The sequence below is a fragment of the Hyperolius riggenbachi genome, chromosome 3 (assembly GCF_040937935.1).
Source record: "Hyperolius riggenbachi isolate aHypRig1 chromosome 3, aHypRig1.pri, whole genome shotgun sequence".
In the NCBI taxonomy this organism is placed as follows: Eukaryota; Metazoa; Chordata; class Amphibia; order Anura; family Hyperoliidae; genus Hyperolius; species Hyperolius riggenbachi.
Window position 1 is genome coordinate 259,936,253 of NC_090648.1, and position 22,017 is coordinate 259,958,269.

At 40.3% G+C, this 22,017-nt stretch overlaps 1 protein-coding gene across 3 annotated transcripts in view; it reads right to left on the reverse strand.

Annotated features, from left to right (window-relative positions):
* FBXL13 (F-box and leucine rich repeat protein 13) overlaps window positions 1–22,017 on the reverse strand; it is a 227,738-nt gene that overhangs the window by 151,125 nt on the left and 54,596 nt on the right. For all 3 annotated transcript variants that reach the window (XM_068276222.1, XM_068276221.1, XM_068276220.1), the window contains exons 7-9: window positions 19,892–19,996; window positions 15,446–15,541; window positions 6,267–6,402 (exon numbers count right to left, since the gene is read on the reverse strand). In XM_068276222.1, the coding sequence (XP_068132323.1) occupies window positions 6,267–6,402; window positions 15,446–15,541; window positions 19,892–19,996 (337 nt within the window). The remainder of the gene's footprint in view (window positions 1–6,266; window positions 6,403–15,445; window positions 15,542–19,891; window positions 19,997–22,017) is intronic.

A 22,017-nucleotide genomic window follows, 5' to 3' on the forward strand; every position in this document is an offset into this window, starting at 1 on the left:
GCACTTTCAACTATGTAAAGCACAAAGTATTTAATAAGAATATTTCAATATTTCATTCACATCTAGGATGTCTTATTTTTGTGTTCCCTTTATTTGTTTTGAGCAGTATATTTAGTATTGTTTTTAGGTGCAATATTCCATAACATTCCATTGAAGCTCTCAAACTACTGGGTGCGTTGTGCTAGTATGGGTTCAAATATTTAAAAATCAGTGCTGTGTGCATTTTACCACAAAAACACCTGTTTCAAAGCCACTGACAGGAGAAAAGGCAGGGATGCAAACATTTACCAGTAAGGCAAAAACGCAAAGTCAGGCCCACATTATGCAAATGCAAACACATTTGATATTGTAACAGAGGCCTAAATATAGCAGTTTATGTTTTTGGATGTAGAGACACAATCAGTTATCTTTTTCTGTAGGAAATGTTTAAGGCAATGTAATATTATTGGTACGGATATTATACTGTACATTTCATTAGCTCTGCCACACCTCCAGTCATAACTCACCACACTTCTAACCACACATACTACAAACAATTCATGAGCAAAAGTAATAGTTTCATAACTCAAGCAACACATGTTCTTTCTATTATTACTACTTTACATTCATATTAACACTTGAAAACAAGCACTACAAGGATGAGGAATGAAGTTTACATGAACAAACTTGGGAGCTATGTTTTCTTCCCTGACAATAACGCAAATGTATCCTAATTAGACTAAAGTGTCAATCAGAAGCTCTGTTCACTCTGTGCTGTGACATTTATTTCATTAGTGTTATTACAGGGAGTGTAGAATTATAAGGCAAGGTGTATTTTTGAGGAATAATTTTATTATTGAACAACAACCATGTTCTCAATGAACCCAAAAAACTCATTAATATCAAAGCTGAATATTTTTTAAAGAGGAGCTGTTAGGTATAGGGTCTCAGAGAAAATAAACACATATATCAGTAGCTAAAGATTGGCTGTACTTACATTACATATGCATTTCACTGTCCACGTTTGGATTTCACAGAATTTGTATATAGTATATGCAGAGAATGATGCTCCTGACAGCTCATGGCAGGTTCCATGTTTGTGAAGCCAAATGTGTCGTCATGTCCTGCCTGCTTCTGATCACAGAACAGCTCATTCTGAATAACACTAGTTTGCAGTGAATATTAATGAGCCATGTGGCTAGGAACAATAGCTGACTCCTGCAGTGTACTCTGCCCAGGAGATTTATCTGTGCTGTGGCTGGACTGAGTTTTAGAAGCTGCTGAAACTTGATCCCGTCTTCTCCTTAGCAGCCGAGGGGAGGGCCCCAGAATGCTTTGCAGTATGTTATGCGGCTTGCGGCTTGCTTAGGTCTAAGCATTGCTGATAAGCATACATCAAAGGTAAGATAGATCTTTATCTTCAGTAATGTCTTTTTGGCTTCCTTCTAAACTGTTTAACACAGGAGACTAGAGGTTTAAATTAGCTTCTGCAGCCTGACAGTTACTCTTTAAAGTAGTTTTTAGTTTTAGCTACTTTAGGGGGATATCTGTGTGTGCAGGTGACTATTACTGTGCATAATTATTAGGCAACTTAACAAAAACAAATATATACCCATTTCAATTATTCATTTTTACCAGTGAAACCAATATAACATCTCAACATTCACAAATATACATTTCTGACATTTAAAAACAAAACAAAAACAAATCAGTGACCAATATAGCCACCTTTCTTTGCAAGGACACTCAAAAGCCTGCCATCCATGGATTCTGTCAGTGTTTTGATCTGTTCACCATCAACATTGCGTGCAGCAGCAACCACAGCCTCCCAGACACTGTTCAGAGAGGTGTACTGTTTTCCATCCTTGTAAATCTCACATTTTATGATGGACCATAGGTTCTCAATGGGGTTCAGATCAGGTGAACAAGGAGGCCATGTCATTAGTTTTTCTTCTTTTATACCCTTTCTTGCCAGCCACGCTGTGGAGTACTTGGACGCATGTGATGGAGCATTGTCCTGCATAAAAATCATGTTTTTCTTGAAGGCTGCAGACTTCTTCCTGTACCACTGCTTGAAGAAGGTGTCTTCCAGAAACTGGCAGTAGGACTGGGAGTTGAGCTTGACTCCATCCTCAACCCGAAAAGGCCCCACAAGCTCATTTTTGATGATACCAGCCCAAACCAGTACTCCACTTCCACCTTGCTGGCGTCTGAGTCGGACTGGAGCTCTCTGCCCTTTACCAATCCAGCCACGGGCCCATCCATCTGGCCCATCAAGACTCACTCTCATTTCATCAGTCCATAAAACCTTAGAAAAATCAGTCTTGAGATATTTCTTGGCCCAGTCTTGACGTTTCAGCTTGTGTGTCTTGTTCAGTGGTGGTCGTCTTTCAGCCTTTCTTACCTTGGCCATGTCTCTGAGTATTGCACACCTTGTGCTTTTGGGCACTCCAGTGATGTTGCAGCTCTGAAATATGGCCAAACTGGTGGCAAGTGGCATCTTGGCAGCTGCACGCTTGACTTTTCTCAGTTCATGGGCAGTTATTTTGCTACTTGTTTTTTTCACAAACTTCTTGCGACCCTGTTGACTATTTTGAATGAAACGCTTGATTGTTCGATGATCACGCTTCAAAAGCTTTGCCATTTTAAGAGTACTGCAACCCTCTGCAAGATATCTCACTATTTTTGACTTTTCTGAACCAGTCAAGTCCTTCTTTTGACCCATTTTGCCAAAGGAAAGGAAGTTGCCTAATAATTATGCACACCTGATATAGGGTGTTGATGTCATTAGACCACACCCCTTCTCATTACAGAGCTGCACATCACCTAATATGCTTAATTGTTAGTAGGCTTTTCGAGCCTATACAGCTTGGAGTAAGACAACATGCATAAAGAGGATGATGTGGTCAAAATACTCATTTGCCTAATAATTCTGCACTCCCTGTATATTATTTTATATTATATTATAGGGCCAACATTTTCCCTAGAGCTGTACAGAGTGAAAAATAGAACATTTTTAGAAAGCATAATTAGTTCAATGCACAGTACATGATCAGAACATCCAGCAACACTAGTACAAAACATGGTATAAATAATGATATGTACTGCCAAGGGACAACATGGTTATAAATGGTTATATGAACTCTCTTTTTGGTTTCAAATTGTGTTGTGAGAAGGGTTACAAACTGTGAGGGAGGGCGAGGAGTATTACTTTCAGTGTCCTCATTGGAAAGTTTTTCATAGCTGCTTATTTGCATGGCGGTGATTGCAGTGCTTGTGTAAGCATTGAGCGGTAATTGTTTTTCGACTTGCACCCTAGCCCCCGTCCTGCTCCCTAATCCCCCACCCATTTTTTTAACCCCCCCCCCCCCCTCCACTGAAGCAGCGGAATATGAAATATCTACATCAAATTGTGCATAGTAAAGTAAGTGTCTATTAACTTCAAATACTCAGTGATGTATCAAGCAATTCCTGTCTGTGTTAATGCCCTGTGCATGATTAGAGTTTTAGGGCCATATGCAATTCACTTTTTCTTCTGTGTTTTCTCCTACAACATAATTTTTCATCTTCTATTTAACCTCCCTAGCAATCTGATTATATGCGGCGCACGGCCACGGGCCGGGTTTGTTTTGACTATTTTTTTTTTAACATGTAGCTAGCCTAGCGCTAGCTACATGCTTCCCCCCTCCCTTCGCTATCCCACCCACCCCTCCGATCGGCGCCGGTGATCATACCCAACAGGAAATCCCCGTTCTGAACGGGATTTCCTGTATGGGCTTCCCCCGTCCCCATGGCGACGATCCGACTGACGTCATCGACGTCATTCGTCATGACGTCAGGGGGAGTTCCGATCCACCCCATAGTGCAGCCTGGCAGCGCAGCTGAGCTCGTCCGTAACGTCCAGCTGGTTTTAAAATACCTTTTTTTCACCTTGCAATTAAAAAAGTGCCAAAAAGTAGGCAAAAGACACTATCAAAATTGTTTTAAATCATTTTCTTGCTTGCTGATGGCTTAAAAGGCATTTTATTAAGAAGTTTAAAAATATCACCCAGGAGAAAAGGATCTTTAATAGATATACATATGCACAGAGGGAGATACTGGTTGCTTGGACGCAGCTGTTATTTCCCACAATGCAACAAGGCTCACAGACAGGAAACTGTCAGGACCACACTGGGGGAGGAGGTTCACCACAATATCAGCCACACAGACCCCCCCCCCCCCCCCCCTCGATGATCTATTCGGGAAAAGGTGAAGATTTCTCATGGAAAAGGGGTCATCAGCTACTGATTGGGATGAATTTCCATCCTTACAGTCCTTTTTTTAAACCTACTACCACATGAAAAAAAATTATAGCAGAACACCATTCAAACAGTTAAGCACAGCACTTTCTTTTTCAGTAGAAATTTTGTTGCCAAATCCAAAGCAGTGATACCATTGTCTTTTGTTTACATACCTTTGTCAGCTACAATTAGTAAACATTAGCAGCAGTGCTTAACCACTTTGTCCTCCTTGACGTATAAAAACGTCAAGGAGGACAGGCGCGCTCCCGCGGTCGATCGCGCGCGTGCAGGCGCACTGCCGGCCGCGGATTTGGTAGCCCAGGAATCAATGTATCGGGCTATGGTGCCCGATCACTGATTCCTCTCCCCCGCTGAAAAAGCGACAGCTTCTCTCGGAAGCTACGCTTTTTCTGAAGCTATGTCCCTCTAAGCGTACATTGTACGCTTAGAGTGACGTCATGTAAACAAACTCAAGATTGCCATCTTGTGGCCAAAAAGTAAAACTACAAGTAAAAGTAAAAAAACATTACAATACACAAATATTTCCCCAAATACAACACTATTTATATCCCACCCTCCCAAAAATGCCCACATAAAATGTTTAATAAAAAAAACAAAAAACATTACTATAAAAAAAACAAAACACATAAATATTTACCTAAGGGTCTAAACTTTTTAAATATCTATGTAAAGATGAAATATTTCTCTCTTTTTTTTTTATAAGCTTGTAAATAGTGATGGATGCAAAACGGAAAAAAATGCTCTTTTATTTCCAAATAAAATATTGTCGCGATACATTGTGATAGGGACATAATTTAAAAGGTGAAATAACCGTGACAAATGGGCAAATACAATACGTGGGTTTTAATTATGGAGGCATGTATTATTTTAAAACTATAATGGCCGAAAACTGACAAATAATGAATTTTTTCATTTTTTTTCTTATTCTTACTATTAAAATGCATTTACAGTAAGGTAGCTCTTAGCAAAATGTACCCCCCAAAGAAAGCCTAATTGGTGGCGGAAAAAACAAGATATAGATCAGTTCATTGTGATAAAGTAGTGATAAAGTTATAGGCTAATGAATGGGAGGTGAACATTGCTCGGATGCATAAAGTGAAAACGACTGAGAGCTTAAGTGGTTAAACTGAGTTGCACACATGGTAGCAGCAGAGAGAGGTGGGAAGTGATCACTGGATAGATTTTAATATATAAATACAGCAGCTATGCAATAAAATGCAATGGTAGCTTTCAGAGCAGATAAACTGTACTTTGGGAACTTTATATTTGTAAACAGACAATATTATTTCTGCATAAAAGCAAATATGGTAACTGTATGGGTAATAGAAAAAAGTAGGCAAACACATTTTTATTGAACATTATGTTTTATCCAACTTTAAAGAAGAGGTTCTGAAAGGATACCCGGAGCCTAATAAGTAAACTTGTAATAAACATATTAATTTTGCCTGTATACAGTGCTTTTTTTATCAGACTATTTATAGTATATATACCCTGCACTCTAGACTAGATCTCAGAAAGCATACATTATGAAACATGTTTTAGCAGTATTGCACTGCATTAGTCATCAGTTTAAACAGAAGGCATGGCGATTTAGGATGATACTATTTATTGGCCAACTTTACCACTTTTTTTAATTAGCCATTACAAGGAGTTATTTTTATATTTGCTTATTTTTATACTCATGTATTTCTCTTTGCAAGCATGGTACAAAAACAGATTTTCCTGTTCCTGATCATGGGTAGAAAGAATTGAGATGTGAATGTGTTGTCAGTTACTTGTTGCACATTGAGTTGGAATACATTTTAAATAACAGAAAAGACTTAAGCACCGGTCTGTGTATGTGGCATTTTCTTTTGAGTGCACCCCCCCCCCCCTTTTACTGTAAGCACTGATTAAAATGTATTCTAATTGTTCTCAGGTGCATACATCTATCCTTTACACTTTTACCTTAAATTTACAGCACTCAAACACATAAATATGTCATACCTATGCCTTTAAATGTAGACCAGTGTAGTATAGAACACCTGCGAAAGTTTAAGCGTATAACGTAAGGGCGACACTTGCGTAATATATTGACCACAAATTTATCTTGAATACGGTGCCTTGCTGAAGAAAAGTCTATCTATAGAAAGTGAGACAAAATGAATGTGGTAAGTAGTGTTGCAAATGAACCAATAAGGCCACCGACAGAAAACAAAAAGAGCAAACTATTTCAACACAGATTTATAAGGACAAACTCTACAATGACCCACCAGCCTAAACTGATTCTTAGATATCTCTTGCAGTTTTCAGAGAAATGTAAAATACAAGGGCCCATATGCAATTCACTTTTTCTCCTGAGTTTTCTCTTAGAAGATAATTTTCATATTTTAAGCATTTTACAATTGAAAAAGTAAAAAAAAAAAGTAGTTGCAAAGTACTATCAAAATTATTTTAAGCATTCTCTTGCCTGCTGGTAGTAAAAAAGGCATTTTAAGACAAGGGGCAATATGCAATTAACTTTTTCTCCTGAGTTTTCTCCTAGGTGATATTTTAAAACTTGTCAATACAATGCCTTCTAAGCCACCAGAAAACATGAAAATACTCAAAATAATGAATAACCACTTTTCTCTTAAGTTTTCTTCAAGGTGAAATTTTCACATCTTAGTAATAAAATGGCTTTTAAAGGAATACTGTAGGGGGGTCGGGGGAAAATGAGTTGAACTTACCAGGGGCTTCTAATTGTCCCCCGCAGAGGTCCTGTGCCCGCGCAGCCACTCACCGATGCTCTGGCCCCGCCTCCGGTTCACTTCTGGAATTTCAGACTTTAAAGTCTGAAAACCACTGCGCCTGCGTTGCCGTGTCCTCGCTCCCGCTGACGTCACCAGGAGCTTACTGTGCAGTCCCAGTACGGTCTGCGCCTGCGTAGTACGCTCCTAGTGATGTCAGCGGTAGCGAGGACACGGCAACGCAGGCACAGTGGTTTTCAGACTTTAAAGTCTGAAATTCCAGAAGTGAACCGGAGGCGGGGCCAGAGCATCGGTGAGTGGCTGCGCGGGCACAGGACGTCTGCGGGGGACCATTAGAAGCCCTGGGTAAGTTCAACTCATTTTCCCCCGACCCCCCCCTACAGTATCCCTTTAAGCCACCAGCAAGCAAAAAAAATACTCAGAATAATTTTAACAGTACTTTTTCACCTACTTTTTTGTTACTTTTTTAATTGCAGATTGCAAAAACGTTTGTTAAAGCAGATGAAAATGTATCTCCTACAAGAAAACTTTGGATATAAAATCAATCACTTGACTAAGTGATTTAGAACATACCATGGCTTTAAGATCAGCATTCAAACAAACAAAACAAAAAATAAGCATTTTGCTTTAGGATTAGCAGTCAGCCAAGGAGTTAAAGGGAAGGTAATTAAAAAACAAAAATCTACTTACCCAGGGCTTCCTCCAGCCCCTGGCAGCCGTCCTGTGCCCTCGCCGCAGCTCTGTCCCCAGCCGGTGGCCTGGGGTTCCCTCCGCTGCAGATGTCGACCTCGCCAGGTTGTCATCTACTGCGGTTGCGTGAAAGCCGCTTGGGGTTGCGCGGACATTGTCTGGAGTGTACTCCAGATGACGTCGGCATGACCCTGAGTGGCTCTTGCGCAGGCACAGTAGATGCCCATTGGCATCTGCACTGGGGGGGAGCTAGGAGCAGAATATCGGCGAGGGCACAGGACAGCTGCCAGGGGCTGGAAGAAGCCCCGAGTAAGTAGATTTTTTTTTTTTATTACATTGCATCTTTCCTTTAAAGAGACACTTAAGCCAGAAAAAAAAATGAGTTTTACTCACCTGGGGCTTCTACCAGCCCCCTGCAGCAGTCCTGTGCCCTCGCAGCCACTCACTAATCCTCTGGTCCCCCGCTGCCATCTAGTTTCGTTTTTGCCGACAGGCCCGTCAGGACTAGACACGCGTAGCTTTTTCCGCATTCCCGACTGTAATTAGCGCTATTGCGTACCGCAACGCGTACAAAAATACGCGTTGCCGCATTACGCATGCATAGATTACAGTCTAATTACAGTCGGGAATGCGGAAAAAGCTACGCATGGCCAGTCCCGACGGGCCTGACGGCAAAAACAAAACTAGCTGGCAACGGGGGACCAGAGGATTAGTGAGTGGCTGCGAGGGCACAGGACTGCTGCAGGGGGCTGGTAGAAGCCCCAGGTGAGTAAAATTCATTTTTTTTTCTGGCTTAAGGTTCACTTTAAGCAATGGCAGCTTCCATATTATCCTTTTGCCAGGTGCACATTTTGTACTGACTATAATAATCCACTGTCCGTGGGCAATACTATTATTATGCCAAATTATAATTTACTTAAAATTGTTTTATCACACTTTAATGCATGCAAGGAAAACATTTTATGTTTGGTGTAGCAACCAAAAAATTCAAACTTAACAGGGCTACAAGTTAGGAAGTAAATGAATATAGCTGAATGGTTAGTACAGGAATCATAACAACCTTTTTATTTACCGGTTTTATTTTAATTTTTTTAAACTAAGCTTTATTCTTCTGATAAAAAAAATGGATGTTAAAGGAAAAAGCTAAGACGTTACCATAACAACCAGATGCTTCCTTTCCACAAGAAGAAAATTTACAGGCTAGCAAGACTGAATGATATGGACCAGACCATGTCTCTGTTCTCTAGGTTTAAAGGACACCTGAAGTGACAGGTATATGGAGGCTGCCATATTTATTAACTTTTAAACAATACAAGTTGCCTGGTAGCCCTGCTGCTCTATTTGGCTGCAGTGGTGTCTGAATAACACCAGAAACAAGCATGCAGCTAATCTTGTCAGATCTGACAATAATGTCAGAAACACCTGATCTGCTCCATGCTTGTTCAGGATCTATATCTAAAAGTATTAGAGACAGAGCATCAGCAGGATAGTCAGGCAACCGGTATTGCTTAAAAGGATATAAATATATCAGCCTCCATATACTTCTCACTTGAGTTGTCCTTTAAACTTTAAAGTAAATCTGAAGTGGGCAATCGCAAGTTTGCAGAAGTTCTCCAAAGTTGCAAACTCACAACTACTGAAGAACAAGGAATTGGTCTTTCTTGGTAGAATTGTAGAAAACAACCAAATTCTCCAATCTCAATTAATTCACTAAACAAATTTAGTCTCCTCAAGTGCTTACTTTAAATATTTACAACTCAGACACGCCCTGCGTGCTCAGTTCCCTACAGTACTTCTGACAATAGTGACCTCACCTGTACTGCATGCAATCCAAGAAGGCCCCACCAGACATCTGATTGGCAAACTGTACTATGATATTATTTCACATAAAGCCAGTCAGCTAACTGATGCATCCAAAACCAAATGGGAGTCCATGGGCGTTGTTATGGACAAGGAGAAATGGGAGGAGGGACTGAAGGCAATACAACATGTGTCTCTTTGTACACAAAAGACAGACTAACACAAACTGCTATCCTTCCCAAGGCATACTTTACACCAAAGTGGCTTTCTAGATTTTTCCCCAACCTAAGTGCCCTCAATATAGCTCTAAAAACTCCTCCTTCCTACACCTTCTCTGGGACTGTTCCCAAGGACAGGACAAGGATAGGACTTAGGACACATTGCTAGAAAAGTAAAGGGATACTCTCAAATTAACTCTCCCACTGTCCAGATACATGCACTGTTTAAAGTGGACCCAAATTAAAAATACAAGATTTTAGAAATAAAATCTATTTTCTAGCGTATAATAATAAATAGCAGCCTTTTCTCAGCTGCATGACAAATATAAAATATTTTACTTTTATTGGAGGAACCCCTCCCTTCATTTCATATTGCCAGGACAGAATCCGGCACACTGGTGGAGTAGGAGGTGTCTGGCAAAGGAGGAATTGCTAATGGCTGCCACCTGTGTAACCCTAGTTATGGAAAGAGAAGGGTGAAAAGCATGCACTAAATTCTCATAGGCTTGAAGGAGTGTTTATTTATATTTGTATGTGTCAGAGTGGTGCAACTAAATATTTTGAATTAAAAAAATGTTTGGTTTGGGTCCGCTTTAAGCAGTACCTTTTGTACACTTTTAGTTAAGTTATAGAATTGGTTAAGTTTCCACAACTTTGTAAGCTGAGGACAAGCTAGACAACTACTGCTTTATGAATCCACTTTGTGTATATGTTATGGCCAGAACCCAAAGTCTGGCCACTTTAGGTTCTGGACGGTCAGAACGAGAAGTGGCGGCCTTATGCGGCCAATATACAAAACAAACATCAATTGCGGACTTTGGCTGGCCAGAACGCGTTTGGCCAATTCTGGTTTTGACCATAACATATACACTGAAAGACTAACAGACTCTTTGGGCCCTTTTTCCTTGAAGCCTTGCCATCGTACGACTGATTTATATTCATAGGGCAGCAGTGGCGTAGTGGTTAGTGCTCTCGCCGCAGTTCGAATCCCAGCCAGGTCAACATCTGCAAGGAGTTTGTATGTTCTCCCCGTGCCTGCGTGGGTTTCCTCCAGGGACTCAGGATTCCTCCCACATCCCAAAAACATATAGATAAGTTCATTGGCTTACCCCTAAATTGGCCCTAGACTACGATACATGCACTACACCATACATACATACATACATATATAGACATATGACTATGGTAGGGATTAGATTGTGAGCCCATCTGAGGGACAGTTAGTGACAAGACTATATATACTCTGTACAGCGGGGCGTAATATGTCAGCGCTATATAAATACTTAAATAAATAAATAGACTCTTGAAAACCATTGAAAATGTACCTCTAGAGAAGCTATTACCCGGTGGCATCTGGGGCTACCCTTCAGATGGCAGAGGTGCACGACATACTCCCCACCCAATCATGTTCCTGCACCACATTGTGCCCAATCTCTCTAGTGTCATCCCCATGCTCCAGTCCTGGGGGTCCTCCCATTCTTCTAGAAATATATTCCTCGGAGCTACACATGCCTTAGCTTAGTGGCCCTAAAGGAGGGTGTGGCTGCAGAACTAGCACAAAGGCAGTGTTATAAAGCCCACAGCTCGGTTCCAGTGCATTTACTGTTTTGCCAGCATGCTGTCCCATTGCTTTCTAATCACACTAGGACTCTACCTAACTTTTTTATGTATTTATCTCACAAACATCAGACCAGTACATTTTGTTCCCTAAATATGATGACTTGGCTCCATCGCCACGCTGTAAGTGTTGGGGTTGTTTAGCTTCAGTATCATTCGCAAATGTTTAAAGGAAAATGGGAACACAGAAATGATAGACAGTGAAAGAAGAAAAAAGGAGAAAATACAAGGAGAAAGAGAAAGAAAACAAAAAGCATGGAATGCAAGAATAAGAAAAACAAACAAGTAGAACTTTGCTGTGGCAAATGGGGAGAGGTGCATATCGGTTTCTGAGCTTAATAAACAGACGTCAGTGTCCTAAGGGAATAAGAGTCATAAAAATGTTATTCTGCAATCCCCCAATCCCTGATCCTTTATTTATTTTTGCAATTTGAAACTGGTTATGTAATGAGATACTGATTTTTTTTATATAGTTTAGTTAGTCTATTCCATTGTAATGATATTTCTTGGCATTCTCTGTGCGGTTTTTCGTTATCTAGCCAAATACTTTCTGTATCTATAAATTGGGACACTTTATTCACCCACTCGTCAAGCCATGGAGTGACTGAGCATTTACAATTATCCGCAATGAGTTTTCTAGCAACTAGCAAACAACATTTTTGAGCGGGTTCAGGAGAGCTGTCTTTGTGTCATAATGGTTTCCAGAAAGGGAAAGAGTAATGAAACTGTCAATTTTTCACTTTGTGTTGGTATGTTTCTGTAAAAAAATAAAATAAAAGGTTGATCTGTTCCCACAGGTCTTTTGTTGATTCAGGTCCATCATATATGTAAAAAAAAAAATGCATTCTTTGTGACACCTCCAACACATTTTGGGCCGGATCCAATTCACTTTTTCTCTTAAGATTTTTCCAAGATGATACTTCAACTCTTATCAATAAATTGCCTTTCAAGCCACCAGCAAACAATAAAATAGCAGGGATAACTAGGATACTACCTTTGCACCTACATTTTGGTACCTTTTCAATTGCGGAGTGCTAAAAAGTTATATTAAACAGGAGATGACAATTATCTCCTATGAGAAAACTTAGGAGAAAAAGTGAATTGGATCGGGCCTAACCTTTTCGTTGCTTCTTTTCAAGCTCTGCAATTTTAAATTGCCACAAGACTTTATCTCACACCAGAGTTTGATAAGTGTTACTAGGTAGCTAAATATTGTTCTTGATCTCTTTTGCAGTAATGGTGGAATCTGTTTATCTAAACTACAAAAGGAACGAACATATAAAGGTGGGTGTTTTTTTGGTTACTGGTTTCCCCTATTCCAGAATCAATTACTCATATTGGTTTAATTCTCTCCTAAATCTGGACCCCACCTTCTTGGCCTGCCTGATAAAGTTCTGTATCTGTATGAACCCATAGCTGGTTATCCAGTCTGGTTAGTTCTTAATTCTTAAGAAGTTGAAGTTATATATAAAAAATTCATAACAACGTTTGCAACACGTCCCCTCACAGGGGGCTAAAGACAACAAGTAGACCAGAAGAGAAAAATAACTGAAAGGAAAAAAATAAGAAAAAAAGTAAAGAAAAAGTTCTGCTGCAACATTGAAGATGTAATCAATGGCAGCCTAAAACCATGGGACTCTCACAAGCAGGAAAATAAAGACATGGCATCCAATAAAAGAACAGTATATACTGTAAACCAGCGTTATCTGCATAGGTAGCTCAAGGACTTGAACTGAGGCATTCGATCTTCCACAGTTGTAATCATTCATTAAAAATCAATTAATCTATCATTCCTGGCAATCATGTGGGCTAAGCATAAGTGGGCGTCTTACCAACGCAATGCTATATAAGATTAAGCTGAATTTGTAATATGTTGAACCATCCAATGTGCAGGGTGTTTCATAGTATTAAGTTTATTGCCTAAGAGGAGGACTGGTTAGTTCTTTATTCTTAGGCCTCTATCACATTAGATAACACGTGCTCTTTCAGACTAGGAGCTGATCTGTGGGTTTTGGTGGATCGCTCCTAGGATGCGGTAAGCAGCATGACATGAAAGTCTATTGACCTTCATGTTACCTTTCACATTAGGCAAAGTGTTCCAGAGCGTTACGTTGTAATGCATCTGGGAGCTTTGAATTGTGCAGCCACAGCATTTTCCCGTTGGTTGAATTAGATCTAGTGCCGCTGATATGCAACACACTGCAACTTCACAATGTCACAGCGTAGGTCATAATGCATGCACAAAATCGTGCTTGTGCACGTGTTATGTACTGTGGAAGAGGCAAAAGTGCCCAGATGTGTTACAACGTAACGCTCTCGAAAATGCTTTGTCTAATGTGAAAGTTAACATAAAAGTCAAATAGACTTTCATGCTACCTTTCTAAATGCATCCTAGGAGCGATCCGTCAAAACACACGGATCAGCTCCTAGTGTGAAAGAGCCCTTATTGAGCTTCTCCTTGGGTGTTTGAAACATTATGTATTACACTTAGTTGAAGGCCTTGTAATTTACAGACAGTCAACCAACAACCAGCCAGCTCTTCCATAGCTGCAAAACACGTTGCAAGCCTGCAAGCTAGTGACACATCTGTAAAGTACTTGGCCCCAAACTGTCACCTGACAGATCAACTCCAGATATGTGTCCTTATACATCACTCTCTCTAGTTATGCGATACTGGTGAGAGGACTTGAGGGAACTGATCTAGTGACAGTTGGGCAATAAGAACAGCTTAGTAAGTAAAAAGTAGTAATAATTTACCATTTATGCCTGAAACAACCTACATAAACAGTTGGGCACAGGTTCACTTTTTAAAGTCATCCTGGGTCCAAATTCGGTAAAGTAAGAAACACTCAGCTGGCAACTGAAAAGCTATTGTGAATAAGTACATAATTCAGGATAATATTTGAGTGATTCCACATGTATACAATACTGTTACTTTATATAGGATGCATTTTACTCATATGCTTTAATGTTAGAGAAACATTAAATCAGTGCACAACCAAAAATATGAGATAAAACATACATTAAAGCATTTTACAGCACAAACAATCTTCAAAAGACCAACTAAGTCATTGTTGATCAGTTTAAAAGGTAGCCTTTTTCAGTTTTTACTTTATGTATTTTGCATCGCACTGCAACTTCACAACGTCACAGCATAGGTCATAATGCGTGCACAAAATCGTGCTTGCGCTCTATAATTTATCTAGGCATTTTCTTCCAAATTGTCTACAAAGTCGATCAAGATTCATCAACCAAATGGAAATTTTCATTTGATTTTTACATGCAACCATTTTGCTGAATAAAGCTGAACATTTCATTTGCATCATGTGTTGCCACCTTTAGGCCCCTTGCACACTGGTTGCTGTGCGCCACAGCGCAGTACTCGTCATAGACATGCAAGTCTATGGAGACTTGCACAGTTGACATGATGCAATGCGGCGCAATGGAAGTATCCAAATCATCGCAATGCTGTTGCAAAAGCTGCATGGATTATGCAGTAATGCCAATGGGCGATGCAGGCAGTGTGCACAATGGGAGCGCTGCACAGACACGCAGACTGACGGGCATCCCAGTGACATACCGTACTTCCTGCCCAGCATGAAGTACATCACTAACCAGGGGGCAGGCCTATGCACATGACCCTGTCATTTCTGCAGTGCAATGTGTGCACCGCATCACACACATCCAGTGTAGAAACCAGCCTAAGAGTTAGTGGGGAAGGTATACAAGTTCAGTGCGGTACTGTTATTTCCTTCCAAAATCGGGAGATTTGCTTTCATTTCCAGGTTTTTATGAAGCTTGATGTGAGAGATGTGGGAGACCGATGGCAAAAAGACAGATATTCAAACCCAGCATAAAGCTGCAGAAAAGATTCTTTAATTGCAGTCTGTGCCCAAACTAAAGAGATTTTCCCTGACTTTCTGTACTCAAATACCTTGGAAAATAACTGGAAGAAAGTGACATTTTACTCACGGTGATTGCAAACAGCAAGAAAATCTAACACAGGGTCTAGCCCTTCTTCCTATTCAAGCACAAAAGCATTGTGTCCTTAGTTAGGCTTTGATTACTAAACACCTAGGTGACATGAAAATGAAAAATGACATGTACTTACGCTATTCCAGAGGGAACTGTTTTGAGCGATTATCTTCCAGGATCTGCACACTTGAGCACTTTTTGCTAAATCTATTAGATCCATGAAAGCAAAAATCTGTAAAATAATACAACAGCACATTGTTGAAACATATGGGATAAATATGAAAGATGAAAAGTGGGAAAATGAAACTAGGATTAAGCCTCTAACCACAATATAAATGTGTTATACATTAGTCAGCATATCCTGCCGTAAAGCTGGCCAAATTGCAAACACAACGTAATGCAAAAATGTTGCTGCTTAGTTACTTGTTGTTTATTCATAAGTTAGGATTCCTTTTATTTGCATGTTTTTTTACTACAGCTGAACACCAGGAATATTAAAATTTAAACAGAATAAACCTACACTGTCCTCCCCTATTACTGGCTCTGACTCCCATGTCTATGACCTCTTTTACATACTGCCAATAGTGATCGTGGACCTACCTCAGTTGCTGACTCTGTAGTTTAATGGTGCAGCATGTCACTAGCCTGTGACTTGACACTACTGTAGTCCCTTTATCTAGAGCCAAAAAGCTAGCAGCTACCGCATTCCCCAGCAATGAGGAATGAATAAGAATTAACTGTTTCAGTTTTCTGAGCCTAGCACTGGACTTTAATGTGTATAGACAGTTAACAGCACTATTCGCACATCTGCTCATTTTCCGATGCTCAAGATAAGTAGCTCATATTTTGTCAATCTTCATACATGTTAAGAACAATTAGTTGGTTGACTGAACAAGAGATTGTGAGAAGGGATGTGATGTGTGTGATGTTTTGATGTGGCTGAACAGCTTCACGGCAAACAGTTATATACAGAGAATGCTAACAAAGTACACACATTTATTACTCTCATTATTTTAATTCATGTTAATAACTTATATGTATCCTACTAGTTTTGGTAAATGATAATGCTCAGTTTGGGCAGTGTGGCAAACATGGTCACAAGGAGTGCTAAGCCATTTTGTTCCCAAACGGAAGTCTATATGGCAGTTAGGATGCATACACATGCACTATGACTGATGCCTGAAGAGAATGGGACTGGCAATCCAGGGGGTCAGGTCTGGACCCAAGCTCACACAGACATGTCCCTCATCTACAGTGGAGAAAAGTGTACAACTGCTCTGGTTGGACAACTGCGCGGTGCATGATGGAGCGGCTTCCAGCTGGAAGGGTAAGAAAAGGAAAGATGCACATGCTCATGAGTGTCAATGAAATATGTGGCGTGCCGGATCTTTAGGTGACCTTGTAGAGCACCGGTACTCATGATTCTTGGCCCTCGTCTGAGTTTTGTCTCGCTTGTGTTTGAGGCTTTACCAGGGCCGGATTTCTGGCAAGGCCACATAGGCCATGGCCTAGGGCACCAGAAATTTAGGGGTGGCTCAGTGAGGGACAGTAAAGCTGTTCCATGCAGCCATCCCTATCTACAAGGACAGCTTTAACCTTTGAACTCTCTGTCCTGTGTACAAGGACAGCTTTAACCTTTGAACTCTCTGTCCTGTGTACTTGTGTCGTCCCTGCAAGACCTGTAAGCTCTATCGTACAGGTACACTTCAGCCTAACTCACATGGTGGCACAATGGGCTAGCAAACATAACATAAAAGTTCTTAAGGAAAATATAACTTATAATTTATACGCGTATTACTGAAATAGTTATTGTCTGTGACATCCAATGATGTAAGTAGAATTCTCATTGCGGCACACGGAGATAACAACCATACAGACGGTATAATTGGCCTTGGGCGGTAAAAAGTACAAATCCGGCCCTGGGCTTTACACTGAGGGCTGTTTCACTTTGCAAGCACCTTCCAGAGAGTTTCTGATTGCCGGTGATTCAAAAAGTGCTTCCAGAGATTTTCTGATTGCCAGTGATTAAAAAAATGAAACCTATGGGACGTTTCATACAGAGAATCACTAATTACACATAGTCACATTATGTTCTATGCTTAAGTGAATAGACCAATGGAGTTACTCCCTTCTATCCGGTTGAAACTGAATGCTGACAAAACTGAGGTGCTCTTTGTCCAAAGCCAGTGCTCGCCATCAAAACAGCTCTATCCTAAAGCAACACCAATGAGGATTGGGAATTCAGACATAAACAGCTCCAACCTTGTGCGCAGCCTTGGCGTACTAATCGATGGGGATTTGAGTTTCAGAAACCAAATTTCATCTGTAGCTAAATTTTCCTACTTTCATCTGAAGAACATTGCAAAGATTAAACATCTGATTCCCCTAGAGGATCTTCCAACCCTAGTTCACGCCTTCATCACATCACGGCTGGATTACTGCAATGCCCTTTATGCTGACCTCCCCAAAAAGGACCTGCGTTGCCTGCAATTAGTGCAGAATGCTGCTGCCAGATTGCTAACAAACCATCCTCGCCACTGTCACATTACACCGATCCTTCGCTCACTGCACTGGCTACCAGTAGAATGGAGAATACTCTTTAAGATTGGACTGCTGACATTCAAATCCCTGCACAATCTGGGCCCTGGATACATGAAAGACTTGCTGAAGCTGCACCACACCTCTCACAACCTTGGTCACTCCCAGAGTGCACCTCAAAAAATCTGGAGATAGAGCCTTCTGTCATGCTGCCCCTACTCTTTGGAACTCCCTGCCACACCCAGTAAAGACAGCACCATCCTTGGAGCTATTCAAATCCAGATTGAAAAGCCACCTGTATAGCCTGGCATTTCCGGACTTATAAAATTCTTCCTCTGTACCACGATGGTCGGAGCCATGCTTATGCGCTTTGAGTCCTATGGGAGAAAAGCGCTCTACAAATGTTATTTGTTGTTGTTGTTGTTGTTGTTCTATCCACACAGTCAGATGAGATAAAACTAGATAGGCATTCCACAGATTTTTAAATAAGCAAATCAGAAGAAGTAGTAGTTAGGATGAGAGTGCGAGATACGAGGTATAAACATTAGGATATACATAATCTATGTCATACTTATCGCCCATTGCTCCTGTCATGGCATTGGCATGTGCGCATGTGCAAATGGCCGTGGTTCATGACCATGGCCAGAAGCATGGGCATGTTTGAACTTCACAGCGTATGTTTTGCATTTTCCAAACCAGACAGTGTGTTTGAGCATGCAATCACCCATTCTCTTCCCATAAAAGCCCCTCTCAGTTAGAAAACAGTGCTGACTTCTCTGTCAGATTGGGGCTTGTCTGACCTGGTGTTACTTGCATGTCTGGGCCCACCTGGTTTCAGCGTGTCTATCCATTGTTTAACCCAGCTCATTTGACTTCATCCTGATCTGATCTTCTCATTTTGACATCAGCTTGTGTCCTCAATTTTGCCAGTTATGCACCTGCCCACACCTCAGCATGTTACTTGACTCTGCCAGTTATGTGCCTCCTCTGATCTTTGCTTGTGACTCAACTATGTGTGTTGCCTGCCTGCCCTTGGCTTTTCTTCTTGTTTATGCCTGCTTTCCACCTGCCCAGACTTGGACTGTCTTCAGCCAAACCTCAGTTACTTATCTATTGATCCCACTCCACAATGCAGCATTACCTGTTATTATCTCTGGTCAGTGGTGGCGCAATACCAGGGTGCATGACCTGATGGTTATTAGCCAGTAAAGCAGTCTTTGTAGTGAAAAAGTCTATTAAATAAAATGAAAGACCCCCCCCTTCCCGATTGAAGTTTGACCATTTGTGTCAATTGATCACTGATCAGGAAAGACTATTGGTCCAGCAGACTGATGAAGGATAGGGGGGTTGTGGTTATAGCAATATGAGGGTGAGACTGCATTATCTTTGTATTACATTGAGCGGTAAATAGCCTGCAAGAGCAATGCACTGATATTAGGACAAGTCGAGGAGGTCCTCTGCCTTACACAAACAGCATGCCCATCATCTGTACAATCTATAGTATAAATGCATGTCCAAATACAGTTGAAAATCTGTAACAGGTTAATGCGTGGACAATAAATGGTCATGTATCTACAATATCTAACAACCTTATGCTGAAGATACAGTAACTATAAGGACAGATACAGAGATGCAAAAATAAATACATTTATAACTATTCATCACTGTGTCTATACATGATTTGATTATTTTGTTGTGTGCAAGAGACAAGTCAAGGTTGCCTTTCACTTTAAAAATAAAGAAAAGCTTAAAACAGATATATGTCATGTCAAAAACACTGTAGGATGGATCTCAATTAAATGTAATCAGATTTATGAACTAATGTAAACAATATAAAAAGAGCAGTCTGCTGACAAACAATGCACACCTTATAACGTGAGTCACTCATACCAAACGTATGTTCTTCATCAAACATACCCATAGAGCTTTATAAGGCAAAGTACAGAAGAAGAAGACTCAACTTTTTTAAACTGTTTTGACATAAACATAGCAACAGGGTATACAAAATACTCATACTAACGCCAACACAAGATAAGACTTTTACCTTGAGTACAGCTTTTTGTGGTAACTGGGACACAGCATCTTCACCTTCTCGCACTGTAGCTGTATCGTTATTTCCTGAATCATCCATATCACCCCTTTCCAGTCGCTAGTTAAAATAATAAAAGATCAGAATTAATTCACAACAGGCAACAAAAAAAACTATATGCAGCATGTAAAAGCTTATGCTATCCAAAAAAAATACTGTAGACTTTTCTTAATCACTTACTGAATTTGCTGCAGTATATCTACGCCCCTTGAGACTTCACCTTAGCTCTAGGGGAGTAGATATATGTACTACACCCTAATCCCGCACAAGTCCCTGTCGCCTCTCGAACACTGATTGGTGAATGGGAACACGTGTTCCCAAAGCTGATCAATGTGCCTGTAATGAATGATCACCAGCATCAGCGCGATATGCCAGTGGTCATTAAAAACGTGAAAGTAAAAACGCACACATTACTTTCTGTGTACTGTTCATAGTACACAGGATACAGTGTGATGACATCATGTCATGTCATGTGGGTATATTACTGTTATTTTTGCAAATAAGGGCGTGAAATTAGTGATACCATAAACGAACAAAAAATACACCTTTATTATTCAATAAAATATTGTACATAATACATTGTACTAGGACATCATTTAAATGTTTTAATAACTGTGAGAAAAAGACAAGTAAAATGTTTTATCTACAGTCGCACATTTTATTTTAAAACTATGATGGCTGAAAATTAAGAAATAATGCATTTTTTCAATTGTCCTTTTTATTCTTATTATTATTCATGTTAAAATGCATATAAAATAAAATAATTCTTAGTAAAAAGTACCACTCAATTTGTGGTGAAAAACAAAACAAAACAAAACAAAACAAAACAAATGCATAGATCGTTTAGGTGAGATAAGTAGTGATAAAATAATTGGCGAATGAATAGGAGGAACACCAAAATGTGAAAATTGCTCTGGTCCATCAGGGGAACACAGCCTGTAATGAAAAAAATGTAAATACATGTGTATTTGTCTCACAGTAAAAATAGCAATTGAAAATTAGTTTTTCCTATGTGGCTGTCAAATGCAGCAGCTAGTAAAAAAAATTGACACATCTGACAGGTTTTGGACTAGTTCACTTCCCCAGGATTTTCTTTATTTACCAAAGCACTTCCTGGACAGGAGGGGCACAGTCCAACTGCCAGAATAAGAGGGAGGGATTTAAAGAGTAACTGTTAGCCCCAAAAATGAAATGTAAATCTCTATTGCAATGTTTTATTTACTTTTTAATGGAGCCAAAAAGGCAATGCAGAAGTTAAAAATCAATCTAATTTTTTTACTATGTAGCCTTTTCCCCAGGACGCAAAGCCGCATAACAGATACTGCTGAGCATGCAGAGCATGCCCATGTCTGCCCGACCCCCCTCTCCCCCCCAGGACCAGGTGCCAATATATTATCACCCCAAACAGCTGACACCTGTTACAGATTTTCAACTGTATTTGGACATGCATTTATACTATAGATTGTACAGATGATGGGCATGCTGTTTGTGTAAGGCAGAGGACCTCCTCGACTTGTCCTAATATCAGTGCATTGCTCTTGCAGGCTATTTACCGCTCAAGGTAATACAAAGATAATGCAGTCTCACCCTCATATTGCTATAACCACAACCCCCCTATCCTTCATCAGTCTGCTGGACCAATAGTCTTTCCTGATCAGTGATCAATTGACACAAATGGTCAAACTTCAATCGGGAAGGGGGGGGTCTTTCATTTTATTTAATAGACTTTTTCACTACAAAGACTGCTTTACTGGCTAATAACCATCAGGTCATGCACCCTGGTATTGCGCCACCACTGACCAGAGATAATAACAGGTAATGCTGCATTGTGGAGTGGGATCAATAGATAAGTAACTGAGGTTTGGCTGAAGACAGTCCAAGTCTGGGCAGGTGGAAAGCAGGCATAAACAAGAAGAAAAGCCAAGGGCAGGCAGGCAACACACATAGTTGAGTCACAAGCAAAGATCAGAGGAGGCACATAACTGGCAGAGTCAAGTAACATGCTGAGGTGTGGGCAGGTGCATAACTGGCAAAATTGAGGACACAAGCTGATGTCAAAATGAGAAGATCAGATCAGGATG